General features: G+C 37.3%; 2 protein-coding genes across 2 annotated transcripts; one reads left to right on the top strand and one right to left on the bottom strand.

Moving 5' to 3' along the window:
* Positions 1 to 773: 773 nt before the first annotated feature.
* Positions 774 to 5317, bottom strand: LOC131306452 (uncharacterized). Its single transcript, XM_058332694.1, has 2 exons — positions 4952 to 5317; positions 774 to 1213 (listed from the first exon to the last, which is right to left on the bottom strand). The coding sequence occupies exons 1-2, from the start codon at positions 5117 to 5119 to the stop codon at positions 1166 to 1168; spliced, it is 216 nt and encodes a 71-aa protein (XP_058188677.1). The 5' UTR covers positions 5120 to 5317; the 3' UTR covers positions 774 to 1165.
* Positions 5318 to 6686: 1369 nt separating this feature from the next.
* LOC131306448 (mitochondrial import receptor subunit TOM7-1-like) lies at positions 6687 to 7224 on the top strand. Its single transcript, XM_058332679.1, has one exon. The coding sequence runs from the start codon at positions 6809 to 6811 to the stop codon at positions 7031 to 7033; it is 225 nt and encodes a 74-aa protein (XP_058188662.1). The 5' UTR covers positions 6687 to 6808; the 3' UTR covers positions 7034 to 7224.
* Positions 7225 to 14146: the final 6922 nt, after the last annotated feature.

The following is a 14146-nucleotide window of genomic DNA, read 5'->3' as shown; positions in this document are numbered from 1 at the left end:
GTTCTAATTCTCAATCAACACCTTTGTCCTCGAGGTATGTAATGTGGTTACATTTATAGTAAAAAAAATTTATGTATGGTTTGATTTATTTTTATTTATGGGCTTTGAGTTAACTTCATATTTATCTTTTGTGTTTTTCAGGCGACGGTAACCCAGTCATTCTTGCCGGATGATATCTTTTTTAATTTGTTGACTGATCCACCATATTCTCCTTCAAATTGAGTTTCAACTCCGCTTCTATTGACTTATGAGCTTCATCGATCCTTTTTGAATAGAAAGAAATAGGCTGGCTGTGCGAAAGATGCGCAACAGATAATGTATTTTTGGCTTGGTTGCTTTTATCTTTTTTGTAACTGGATAGATGAAACTTGTTAAGTATGGATTGAATGGATCTTTCTTTGGATAGATGAAACTTGTTAACTATGGATTGAATGGATCTTTCTTTGGCATAACGGTGTTCGTAGTTGCAATCTGTAAGGTTTTTTTTTTTATCGGCAGTTGCAATCTGTAAGTTAGCAGATCTCTTTTGTTAGCAGATCACTGCATTCTTCTGAAACTGCTTGATAGGTCCATATCTCATATTCAAAACTGCTTGACACACTGCATAAAAGCACATTTCCCATACCCGTTTCTCCAGATTCCGAAATCTGTTTAAGAACCAAAATTCACTCACTCAGCCAGACTTGAAGGGTATCACAATAAAGCAACGCTACCACGGATCCATAAAACACGAGGGCATTTAAAAAATGAGGACACATGCAAGAACCATAGCATGGCACAAGAACCATAGGGTGGCACTACATAACGTATTTTAAAAAATGTAAAGCAATCATCCAAAGCTTTAGAGGATTTTGGACTAACTCATGCATCACCAACACACAAATGCAGAGAGAGGCCATGCACAAGGACGGATGTTCCATCAACAAAATACAAACAAAGGTAAACCAAAAAAAAAACAGGCCTGTAACCATCAAATGCCAACTGAAATCAAGACAATCAATCTCCATAGGAAAGTGTTAACACAATACGGCAAAAGCTTGCAACAGAGCATTAATAGAAAATTGAGGTCCACATAATGTGAGAGTCACACTTCTTGTGGCACTCAGGGAAGCCCAGACAGTTTCACTTCAGCACCATTATTGAAAAAAACAGTTGCAGGATATACTCAGAGGAACTTCCTGTATGGCCGCCCAGCATCCTCGTCTTGCATATGCTGTCACCAAGAATACCAAGCTGTTAAGAGTCTTAAGACCCTCAATAAAACTTTCGGCAACAATAGGAATGAAAAGTACTTCAATGTTCATGCAAGAATCACTCTCTGTTAGCAGGTTTTCGCTGGGGAGGAGGAAATAAGTGTTCAAATGTAACGGCCAATGAAACTAGCTTGATTTCCTACCAAAGCGTCAAGTTCAACCTACAATTGATTCACAACTTCTCCGCTAAACAAAATCAACAAAAAAAAAATATTTAACTATGTACATTAAATTTTAAAGATACATTAAAGAATAATTCATGCTTCATACACAAAGAATATTATTCAAGATTAAATAGACAAAAAATCATGCAACTATACTAAAGAATGATAAACAAAGGAATTGGTGACTAAATACCCGACAATCCAAGCCTTAATATCTGAGTTGGTGAAATTACCGGAATAATTAACTAAAAAGGTAGACCCAGGACAAGAAGACATGGGTGGTTGGGCTAAATGGGTTAATCTTTTCATTATACCGTTAAAGGTGAAAAGATCTTACACTATCAGTTCAAAATAGTTATGGAAGCACAGACTCTCCAAATAAAATGGATATCCACAAAGCAGACTGAGGATTTTGTCTAGAACTTAGCTTGCATACCGGGTCCACATGCTCGGACAATTGACAGCGAGTGACAGGGAGACTTTTGAAAGCATGAAGGTGGGCAGTTTGTGGAAAGGTGGTGGTCAGTGGTGAGTGTGCATGGTGGATTGGTGGTGGTTTGATAAGGATTGATCCTCTGTGACAAGACAGAGATTCGTGACTGAAAAGGATGGGTATGATAGATCAGTAAGGAACAGAAAAAAGAAATAAAAAGGAATATGCTAAGTCGGAAGGTTTCACAATGAGAATTAGGGAGTTTCTATGGATCCGATGGAGAGAATGTGTTTGAAATTTTGAGTGTTTATGAGAGGGAATGGGGGAGAAGATGACTTGGGCTTCATTTCACTCAACTAATATGCTACTACTGGAATTTTTGCCAAGTAGAATGGCACTATACGCACTCAGAAGAATCATGAAAACCCTTGCAACCAATTGAGAGTATTTGGCAGTTCAAATCACAAAGCTCTAACGTCATGGTTAAGCATGTCACTTGTTCAAAATTTAGTGTAAGCCATCAACGTGACTCAGGTGAGCATGGTTTAATAACCCCAATACTCATGGGCGGCCTGAAATTACTCTAATAATGAGAAGATGTAAGTGTAATTAACTGTGCAATACCTAAAAAAGCTATCTGGTTGCCACCTTTTCGTGCATGAAATTTCAATGTTAGAAAGATATGTAAATATGTACATGTATATCATACAAGAAAACGAATATATGCATGAAGAGTACGAGAGGGAAGGATACGTACGCATATAGAGGAGAACATACATACAAATATACAATATAAGCTTTTGGGTTGATCTATAAATTCCATCACTACATAATTTGCATGAAATAGTGACAGAAATACTATTCCAGATAGGTTCCATTAGGACTCGGGACAAAAAATGTGCCACACATCTATAAAACTTAATCTTTTCAAACCAACTACCACCCATTGAAGAATTTCCCCTTGGGTAAACAGCACATATGGTCCTCCAAGAAAACATACAAGAGGACAACAAAACTGCATATCCATTCCAAACCCACCTAAGCCTTAAGTTCCAATCAATTGGGGTTAGCTACACGCTAGAAATTACTAAAGAAAACGCAGCTATCCCGTATAGGGGAAAGATATTGAAGCACAAAAGGACGGCAAGTAACACACTCTATGCCATAAAGGAATATCCTCAAATATATTCTGCATGCTAGACCAACTAACTGATAGAGAACACAACACAATCCTGACTACTATTTTCCCTTCTTGTTGGGTCCAAAACCCCAAAAAGCAATCAAAAGCAATTGATAGCAAGTAGTTGGAGACTTGAAGCCACCCAAGAAATATTTGGCAATTGAAACAGCCGATGCCATAACATCAAGGCCTTTGGACACTGCAAAAATAAATGATCTAGATCTAGCAACTCAGTCATTACTTATAGACATGATGCATCATTCAGGATAATGATGTCGATTAAGCCTCCTTTCAGCAAATTTACATATTTCAGTAAGCTTTTGCAATGTTGCATGCCCATACAATTAAATGTACAACAGGAGGACAGATTTGAAGTTGATAAGAAATTGAGGAAGGCTGAGATGATCACTAGATAAACCTGAGAGACATGAGTAGTCAGACAAAATCCCAAAATAAAACTTTGCAATCTAACACTACAAAAGCTTTCTTCACCTAATAATCAAACAACCATTAAAGTCCATTTCAGTTCGCATGAACTCCAGTACTGTAAAAGTTTGAAGAGATCTTCTGCAAGACTATTCCTTGTGCATTTGAAGCTAGGGTCCTAGGGAAACATAGTTTCCCCAAAAGCTTTGGAAAATAAACATATAATTAAAGACACAAAACCTATGCAAATTCATCAATATATGTGATTGGAATACAAGCCTGTACATAACTTCATTCATAATCCAGCACTAAGGCAAAAAAGGAAATTTGCAGCTTCTTGAGAGGCTATGACATCTTAGGAACAATAACCATGTCTCAGAAAGCAAAAGGCATCATCCACAACTATTTATCAAGTAACTATTTGTCAAACCCCATTTTGCAAAACATTTAGGCACCAGGATCCCTCGAAATAATTGATTCGTCAACCAAATGGGGAAAAAATTGGGACATTATGCTCCTATTGCCTTAATAGTAAAAGAACTATGTTCTATCTTCACTTGTTCTCATCTCCAGGTTGGTCCCTTTACTGAATATCAAGCTAACAACTAAAAGTCTAGAGGAATGCGACTCTCATCACCTGAATACGTAGTAAATCAACTACAAAAAACAAAAGATTAGGCTAAAGTCTGCAGACACACTGGCAATTGCAGACTTCAAGACAAGGATAGGCCAATACATTAAGTTTAGGGAAAATGACGGCCCAGGACGTATTTTGATAATTAATACCCGTCAATGACAAGCTAAGAACATTTGTTAATGCTGAAAATGTCCTTGGTGGGTATTAATTATCAAAACATGTCCTCGGCCGTCATTTTCCCTTAAGTTTAACCACAAAGTCGACCATATTAAGGGTGAGTTACACGCTATAGTCTAAACAGTATTTTCGGTATTCCAATAAAAAAATACCCACTATTCAAGACAACTCATTTCCCTTAACTTTGTTTTCTAAATGGTATTTTTTTTGTACTTTTAGTGGAAACAAGTAGTATTTTGGCGTCTATCTGACAAAGAATATAGCGTGAACTCACCTCACCCTAAATGGATTTCATTAGGGCCTTTTCCTATCCATTAAAAAACCACAAAACCAATAAGTTTTAAATTCCCTTCAGTCCAAACACTCCAAAGTTACACTTTTCGAATCCCGATTCCATCAGAGTTCACCATTCCAACTGCATCGCGAGTACTAAACCTATTGTTCACGCAAATTTTACTCGGGAAGCTTCGCCAGCCAATTCAGTAGCTATAGACAACAGCCACGAAAAAATTAAATCACGGGACGACATCCGTACGGATCAAAGCATCATGCTTAGAGACGAAGCTACAAAATAAATGGTAGTAATAGCCATGTCCGACAATTGAAACATTAGGGCAGTATCAGATCGAGATAAGGAAGCAAAATTAATAGCATATGGGTAGAGAGAGAGAGATTAGTTACGAAGTCGCGGACGATGCCCTTGTAGACGAGGAAGGGGAGGGCGACGCCGAAGATGCCAACGAGGGCAAAGTTGCGACGGGTCCACCTGAAGTTGTGCTCGAGGTTCTCCCTTGCGGCTCCCCACTCTTCTATGAACCTGTTCTTGTTTGCTTCCATTCCTCCCCCCATCCTCACTCTTCTCTCTCGTCTTCTTCTTCTTCTTCTTCTCTCTCGTCTTCTTCGATCTCTCTCTCTCTCTCTAGTTCTCTCTGCAGTCTCGTGTGTCTTCTCTCTCGATCAGAATTCAGAACCACTCTCTCTCGTTGGTCCACTGTCCAGCTCTTCGCACGGAGGAAACTTTCGTTTTGACCCTTGTGGTTTGAACTTGGTACGAATTGACCCCAATCATTTGAAAACTATTACTCCCTCACTCCCCTTTTTTTAGTTCACTATTCCATTTTAGGTATTCCTTTAATAATTGTTTATTTTAAAAAATTAGTGGGTAAAAATTGATAAACTTTCTTTTTTGCCCTTTGGACTAAATTCCTTTTTGAAAAGTAAGTGAAAAACAATGTAATGATGATGATGTCTTCATAAAGATTAATTATGGTATGTTACAATTTTTGAAGTGTAATGATATGTTTTCGTAAAAAGTTAAATTTACGAAATCGAACACTTAAAAAAGGACCACACGAGTAGAATGTAATCTCCATATCCATATGATTCGTGACCAAAATGCACACGTCCAAATCCACATAATTTGTAGCACAGGGACCTATTTTAGGTTATGTTTGAAACTTGGAAAATAGAAGGGAAAATAATGAAGATTAAAATTAAACAATGAAGAGGAGAATATGAAGAAATTGAAAATCCCAACTCACAACATGTTAGCCATTCACCATATCTCCCAATCGTATATCTCTTTATTATATTGCCAGTGCATTTTTCGTTGGTACAGAAAATTGACAATCGTCGAAATTTTAAAAACGTCAAGGAAGTTCACATGTTTAATTAAAATATTAAATTAAAATGTTTGGATGTTTTATGAGACATTTAAGTAGAAGTTTGGAAATATATTTGAAAATTTTTCCGCAATATATTAGTACTATATGTTATCGAGAGGTCCTCCACCACCCATACTTGATATTCAGAACTATTCAATTCACGTTGGCTCATAAACGATTACAAACAAATTTGTGTCAGGAATTGTGTTTTAAAATTCTGTACCTAGCTTTTCGTTTTTCAAATATAAGTGACACTCCTATTGTGAATGAGTGTGTGTGAGTGTTTTGTGCGTGGTGATAGTATTGTTATCCTACTCTCAAATCTCACCTACCAAATAGGCTTTTCCGCAATATTATATAGTTTTTTTTTTTTTTTAAAGAAGAAGGCCCAAGGTTTTTTTTTCTTTTACCTTATTCCAAAAATTTTGCCTTTTTTAGTTTTGCTTTAAATTTGTGTGAATTATTAATTTGTCTCGACTAGAAAAATCGAAAAAATAAAAATTATTTACTTTTAGTTCAGCTAAAAGTGTTAAATTTTGGATATTTCTAAAATTTATTGGATAAAAATTATAATTTTTTTTTTCTCTTATCGAGACGAAAATCTATGAAAATTTGACGCAAAACGGATAAGAAAAATGCGAAAAAAATTGAACAATGACACTCACACCCAAAAAAAAACCCAAGCTTTATTTTTTTTGAAAAACTAAGCCTAAACAATTTAAGAAGAACCAAACCAGGCCTTTAAGAAGGACCAAAGGAGGCCTTAGATCCTGAAACTTCTCCTATTAAAATCTCCACCGCCGCCAAACCCTCGTTTTCTACAAAAACCCAAGGGTTACATTCCAGGGAGCTCGAGCCGACTCGAATCGATTCTATGGCGTCTAAGGTGATCACACTGAAGGCAAAAGGCAAGGCGGCGAAGGGCTCCTCGAGGCCGTCGGAGGACCGGTCGCTGGCCAAATCCGTCAAGGAATGGACGAACTGGACCATGAAGAAAGCCAAGGTGATCACCCACTACGGCTTCATCCCGCTCGTCATCATCATCGGCATGAACTCCGACCCTAAGCCATCCCTCGCCCAGCTCCTCAGCCCCGTCTGATTCCCCCTCCTGCCTACTCGTCGAAATCGCAAGCTAGGGTTTGGGTTTTCTATAACGGGTCCTTCTCCGTTTTCTTTTTTTTTCGTAGACTTATTATGTCTTTATTATGCTCTATGGGTTGTTGAGTACCTTATGGTGTGAAAGAAGTTTTTATTGGTATTATGGATTTTAAAGGAAGTGATAGTTCTTAATTTGATAGGTGTTTTTTTGTACTTGCCTATTATTTCCTGTACTCGTGGGTTGATTTTGTGCTCGAATTGGGCTGTTTTTATGTGGACTAGCAGCGTCCAGGCATGCATGATGTGTGTGCAAGTGATTATGAAGACGTCAACAACATTAGTTAGATATTCAACATTGAATTTTGTTCAGACATTTCTTAAACAAAATACAAAAAAATCAATATGAAATGTGATAAAAGTAAAGAAATTTGCAAGATGGGAAGAAAAGATAGAAAGAGAAGACGGGAAAGAGAGCTTAGAAGTTAGAACCGACGACCTTTTTCTTTTTCTGCAATTGGAAGACAGCAACATTGGCGATGGGTTTTGAAATGGAGAAAGTATGGCAATGGAATTCGAAGCAGAGAAATTCGTGGGTAATGGGGTAGTTATAGATAGTGTTGTTTGGTTACTCAAATGCTAATGGACACATCTGGCCCTAACTCTCAATATGCATTTGTCATTGATTTGTGGGTAATTTTGGAATCAAAAGTGGGAGCCAGCCTCAAAAAGAGGTACACTAAACATTTGATCTCCCTTTATAGATATAATAAATGTGGATTTCAGATGAAGTTATTGACTATAATTACTCAATGAGAGTAGCTCAAATTTTAGGTGTGGTAGTTTACGTTTGCATTGACGTTGGATTTGGGATTTGAAATGACTATATAAGGACTCATTCGAATTCAGAGTGTTTCTGAGCTAGGGGTTTGTGTTCCTTAATGGGTCTGTCTCTGTTTTTCTCGTAGATTGATGGCTTTTTATCTTTTATGGTCTGAAGTAAGGTTTTAGTAATAGTGGATTTTGAATGAAGTGATGGTTCTTAATTTGATAGGTGTCCTATTTTATTTGCATCTGCTGTCCTCTATTTGCTTGGGTTGGTTTTTCATTCGAATTCACGAGGCGAGCTAGGGTTTTTGTTTCTGTGATGGGTCTTTCTCTGTTTTCCCTTGGACTTGTGTCTTGTTATGTTTTCTGGGTTGTTGATTACCGTACTGTCTGAAGAAGTTTCTTGTAGTAATATTGTTGATTCTGAATGAAATAGTAGTTCTTAATTTGATAGGTTTTATTTTACTTTGTTACCTGTGTCTGTTGGACCGTTGGTAATAAACTGATGCAGCTGAGATATTAGTGTTCGGAATGGGTGAGATTGTTTGCTTCTATTTATGAATTGGATCTGCCAATGTGGATTTTCTTGCTGGATCATCTATTACTAATGTAGCATTCGGGTGAGCTTTCAATTTCCGTACCTTTTGGTTGTTTGTGAACAGAGAATTCATATAAATGACATGTTAAGATATTCATGGAAGATTTGTTTTTTACCCATATATCCATGCTGTGCCCACATCCTGATATTTTAGACATTCTTTGTCGCATGTGTGCATACTATTAGTTTCCATGTGCTTCTTGGATGTGGATGGTCGACGGTATTTTTACGTTGATCTTTTTTCTGTGTACATGCATTTGCTGCTTTCCACCTATGCATGTAACAATTGGAGAACTCTTACACATGCTTTCCTCTGCAAATGCATCAACATATGGATTTATCATCATTGAGTGGATAACTGTTCGCACTGTTAAGCTTGGTTATGAATTTTTTATTTTTGGTATCTTGTGTTTCTACTGGCTTGTGGAATCTCTTTCATGCTAGGACGGGAATAAATAGTTTTATTGGTAGTTTGGTTAAGAGAGATTTTTCATCGGTGACTTACAAGAGATGGTACTGGTTCAGTTGAATCTGGTGAAGTTTTTGTTTTCTTTTATCTGTGCTTCTTAGTTGTTCCGCATCTCCCCCTCCCCTCTCCTCTTCTGTTCTATTCTCTTTTGCTTCTTTAGAGAAAGGGGAAAAAGAAGAATGATTTTATTCATGATATGCTGTTCAATTTGCGGATTTAATTGCAATCCCTTGTTGTTACATACTAAGATGCATTGTACATACATGTGTGAATTGTGATTGAAGATTGAAAAGAGATGTAACAATTGTATATGTCACTCTCGACTATATTCCTCTGGGTTTAGTGGTTTACTTTTGTTTCTGGGTGAAAGTGCTAAGAAATTTGAGGTTCAGTTGGAGCCTCTTTTACATGTTTTATTTTCTGTCTTGTGTCGTGCTCTAACACAATATAGTTGAGGTGCTATGGATGTTGCGAACGTGTGTGCGTTATTTATGTGTTCTTGTGGAATCTGCTGTATTGCTACTTTTACTGAATTTAGTTCTTATTCAGCCAAAACAAGGGGGCGGAGTTTTTTTGGTGGAAATGGAATCAATCTTGATTGTCCTTTCCTGCAGTAAATACTCCATAACATGAAATCACGTCGTCGTTTCCCCAGTTGTTAGAAGGTTCCCATGTGTTCGAAGCTATGTAAAGATCTGTTTATTCGATTACCCACCCTTAACTTCAGCTGACAGAAAGATTCGTGTCAAAATGTCCTTGTTCCTTTCACGTGCAGTTTGTCTTTGCCAAATTAGAAATGCTCCAAGTTGGATAAGTTTCTTCTGAGCTGAGCATGACCCGGTTATGCGTGGTTGCCCTTCTCTGCTGTTGTGTTTTTTGGGATAATCCTTAGTAGGTGTTGATTTGATGCATACGTTGTGAGAGAAGACTTTTCTCAGTTTTGTTAACCCTAGGATAGCAATCCTTGAGTTGAGTGGAGGCCTCAAGACCAATTCGAAGCGTTGTTTTATTTCCAGATTGTGGATATCTACCAAGTGAGAGTCTGGAATCTGGGCTCTGGATATCTACGAGACTACGAAGTGAGTAATCCATGAGCGGAGTGGAGGTCTGAACTCTGAGCGGTACTGATGTTAGCGGTCGAAAATTTAAATTTTTGAGGGGTTATGGAGATCTAAGCCTAGGTTGGTTCCCTAATTGTGGACATCTATAAAAGCAGGGGAGGTGCGCCGTGGTGGTTACAAGTATTGGACACCAGCTCTTGAAATCTTTCAAATACTGGACATTTTACTTGCAATTGTATTTGGGCTTCACTACTAACATTTCTTTGACCTAGGTGTTGGACGTATGAAACATAATCTCTCCCAAACTGGCACTGGATGTTTGTATTTTTATGAAATAATCTTGTCCTTTGCCCGAGCCGTTTGATTTCTATACCATCCCTTTCCTTGAAAACAAGGGAACCGGGAGGCTGCCGTGAACAAAACTCAACAGCGCGCAATTTCACCGTCCAAAAGTGTTTGGACGGTCTGGATTTTAAAAAACTCTTCCGGACCATTGATTGCTGAGATGAATGGTGAGATGGGGTATATTTGCATGCCGCTGTGTTTGCTCACAAGCAGGGCCAGCCCTGAGATTCTAGGGGCTTAAGACAAACTTATGAGAGGAAAAAAAATATTCATGTGAGGAAGAAAAAAGGAAGCCCTTTAAGACTTGAACTATGTACCTATTGGATAACAAAATTAAGTTTTTTCACTAGGCTAGCTAGCTTATTTATTACATAAGCGCTAGATTAAATATATATTACATATCTGGTTTTATCTATCGAAGGCCCTAGTTCTGATCCAAAATTTGGGGCTTAAGGGTGTTTCAGTTTCTAAAAAAAATAATTTTTAGAAAATGATGGAAATTTTAAGTTCAAAAATCATGTGTTTACGCAAATAATTTTTTTACCAATATGGATCTTGTTTGATAGATCTCATTGAGATCTTTTAAACGGTATAAAAAAATTAAAATTTTTTTTATTTTCATTATATTTGAAATTGCCTTCTTTTTAAAAAAGAAGGTTAAAAAAGAACGCGGAACGGTAGTCTGCTGCCTAATCTGTCTCAACTCAGGACCGGCCCTGCTCAAGGGCCCGTAGGACTAACCCCATAATTTTTTCCATTACCCCCTTGGTTGGGTTGTTTGTGTGACTCCAACAGTACGTTCGATTGGTGTTCGAAAACCCTCATCGATAAAGTTACTGTGCGAACTAAAGAACTCTTTGGGAACATCTTTTGTGAAAAGAGAAGTTTGGGCTGCTAGACTCGAGAAGGTGTTTTCAAGGTTATACTTTTAACTCGTCCTAAAAATTTTGGAACTTCAGGTTTTGCCCCCCAAAATTGACAGGTATAATATATACCCTTCTTTCGTGAGAAGAGTTTATGAACAAAATGAGAGCTCAGATTATTTTTGTGAGACCGATACAAGTCCAAGATCCATATGTACATGTTATATGTGCATTTAGGTATGTTCTTGTAGCATTTTTGTAAAAGTATAGGCTAAAAAATCTATAAAAATTGCCAATAAAAATTAAGTAGATTAGTGCCTGCTCAGTTATGACTGAATTTATTGGTGCCTGCTTAATTTTTACTGATTCTATCAGTACTTGTATATCACCTAACTTTCTCCCCACCACTACCCTCCACTACCAACTCCATCTACGCTATCACTACTGCATCAAAGGCCGAACCCACATTGGGGCACGTGAAGTCACGTGCCCCCATGTCTTTTAAAAAAAAATTTCGATTTTTGTGTGTGTCTATATATATATATATAGAGAGAGTTAGGTTCCGGTGAGGGATCCGTCATTTTATTAAAATGCGGGACTTCCCTTTCAGATTGAATTTCGATAATCCGAGCCGCTCAAAGTGATAATAACGCGATTTTAAGGGTCCATTGTGAGAAATCAGCAAAAAAAAAATGACTGGGAAGGGCTTCATCCGAGCAGTTTTCATTGAACGGTTCAAAAAAAACTGGTCAGATGACGCCCTTCTCGGTCATTTTTTTTTGCTGATTTCTCGCGGGGACCCTTAAAATTACGTTCTGCACACATTGAACGGTTCGGATTTTCAAAATTTGATCGAGAAATGAAAGTCCCTCATTTTAACAAAATGAAGGATCCCTCACTTGAAAATTCCTCTATATGTGTGTGTGTGTGTGTGTGTGCAAACATGTGCAAGAAGTTAAAGTTTGGTGCAGTGGTAAGTAACAAACTTTAAGGAAGAAAGGGTGTGAGTTCAATTCTCACTCCCCTAAGTTTTTTAAATTTTTTTTTTTTTTCAAAATCCACTAGAACTCTTTCACAACTAAGGTTTTCCCCACTCCCAAACGTCTTCAATTATTTGTGTAGTACTCAATATGAACCCGCACATTGTATTTGTACATTTTTTGTCCTCGAAACTTGTACTTGTAGAGTTAATAATAGAAAAATAGATGATAAACATGTGATAATTTTGTTTTAACGTATATAGTCGATGTGTTCAAGTTTGCCCAAGTAGCTTGTTATTAAAATACATATATACTTTAAAATTATTACATTACCATGAATGCTAAAATTATTTTGGTATGAATGTGCTTAACCGTAACTCATATATTACGGCATTACAAAGAAAATTGGTGCCCTCACTATGTCAAATTCCTGAGTCCCACTGACTGCATCGCCCCTACTAACACCATCATCACCATCAATCCATCACCATCACCACTACTCTGTCATTGTCGCCACCAGTAGCAGAAATAAACACTCCACCACCACGACCACAACTACTTCACCATCACCACAACAACTATCCTATCAATGGCACCACTACCACCACTGTTAGGAATTTATACTAAAAGTCGTGCTTTTATGTAATATATTGCTATTTTTTGCTTATTTATTAACAAGAATTCCTTTTTTGATGAGCATGATTGGTGGGCAATGTTTGCAGGATAGAACTCTGTGTTGTGGATGTGTGACTCTTATTGAAAATAGTAGATGATCTAATGTGTAGAACTCGACTTACACAGAAGATTGAATCATCGGTGTGGAATTTAAGTTTTCGTTCAAAGTCTTAGATGAAACTGGACAAACGTAGGACCGCAGCACAACATTTTGTAGGTTTGTCTTAACTACGAGGATTGATACAAGTTCTAATTCGTTGTGCTAATACACTTTGTGTGTCTTAAAAAGACCATCTTGGTGTAATTGTCTTTGTGCTCACATAAGACAATAAGCACCCCATGGGTATTAGGTACGTTCTTCACCCAAAAAGATAATTAACCGATATGTGTATTTAGTGTTGTTATCTTTGATTCATTAAAGAGTAAGATACTCTTTATGGTTGTCGTGGTGAGTTGGGTCACAACATTACATCTTGAATGGGATTGATGATGCCCTTTTGAGTATAAGCTTATAAGTTTCAATTATGTTGAACCCTGCAAGTGAATATTTGTATCAGGCATATGGAATAAGTTAAGCAGATAGGCTCAAAAGATTTTATGGATGTTGATTAAATATATTTGTTGGTAATTTAAAATAATCAATGCGTATTTGCAATCTTAACGTAGGGAGATTACACAAGTATTTAACAAATATGGAGTTCAAAATATAAATTGAGATAAGGACAAGAGTACAATTATAACTCCGTAGAAGTATGAATTTTAATTTTTGAAAATAGGAAATATAATCTGGTCAAATTAGGGTTCTCTACTTTCATCAGAAGCCCGGTCCATATTTATTCTTACATCCCAATCATAGCCTCTCTCTCTCTCTCTCTCTCTCTCTCTCTCTATATATATATATATATATATATATATATATATATATATGTCACTATCACAGAGAGAGAGAGAGAGAGAGAGAGAGAGAGAGAGAGAGAGTAGCGATCACGAAGAGTCCATTCTTGAATTTGTGATCAAGACAAAAGGGGTCTAGTCGACTTCAATTCGGAATACAATCATCATAGCGTAGGGATCATGTCACGAGAGACAAGGTAAACTCTAATTCTGCTTTGTAGGGTTTTCATTTTTTTTTGCTTAGTCCCTATTAACCACCGTTGCCACTACTACCACCCCTCCATGCAGTCGCTGCCATTCCTCCTCCACTTCCACATTTCCACCCACCAAGCCATTGCACCATGCACCTCTTGCTTCTATAATTACTCTTATCGCTTTGTCACCATGATTACACCACCATTCAA

This window comes from Rhododendron vialii, chromosome 1a (assembly GCF_030253575.1).
Source record: "Rhododendron vialii isolate Sample 1 chromosome 1a, ASM3025357v1".
In the NCBI taxonomy this organism is placed as follows: domain Eukaryota; kingdom Viridiplantae; phylum Streptophyta; class Magnoliopsida; order Ericales; family Ericaceae; genus Rhododendron; species Rhododendron vialii.
The sequence above is the reverse complement of the archived record's forward strand: the minus strand, read 5'-3'. Positions and strand labels throughout refer to the sequence as shown.

Excerpts from the sequence above, each read along its gene's own strand:
- LOC131306448 (XM_058332679.1), top strand. The coding sequence starts at position 6,809 with ATGGCGTCTAAGGTGATCACACTGAAGGCAAAAGGCAAGGCGGCGAAG.
- LOC131306452 (XM_058332694.1), bottom strand. The coding sequence starts at position 5,119 with ATGGGGGGAGGAATGGAAGCAAACAAGAACAGGTTCATAGAAGAGTGG. Across the intron at positions 1,214-4,951 it reads AGGGCATCGTCCGCGACTTC|CATATGCAAGACGAGGATGC; the intron begins GTAACTAATCTC and ends TCTTGGTGACAG.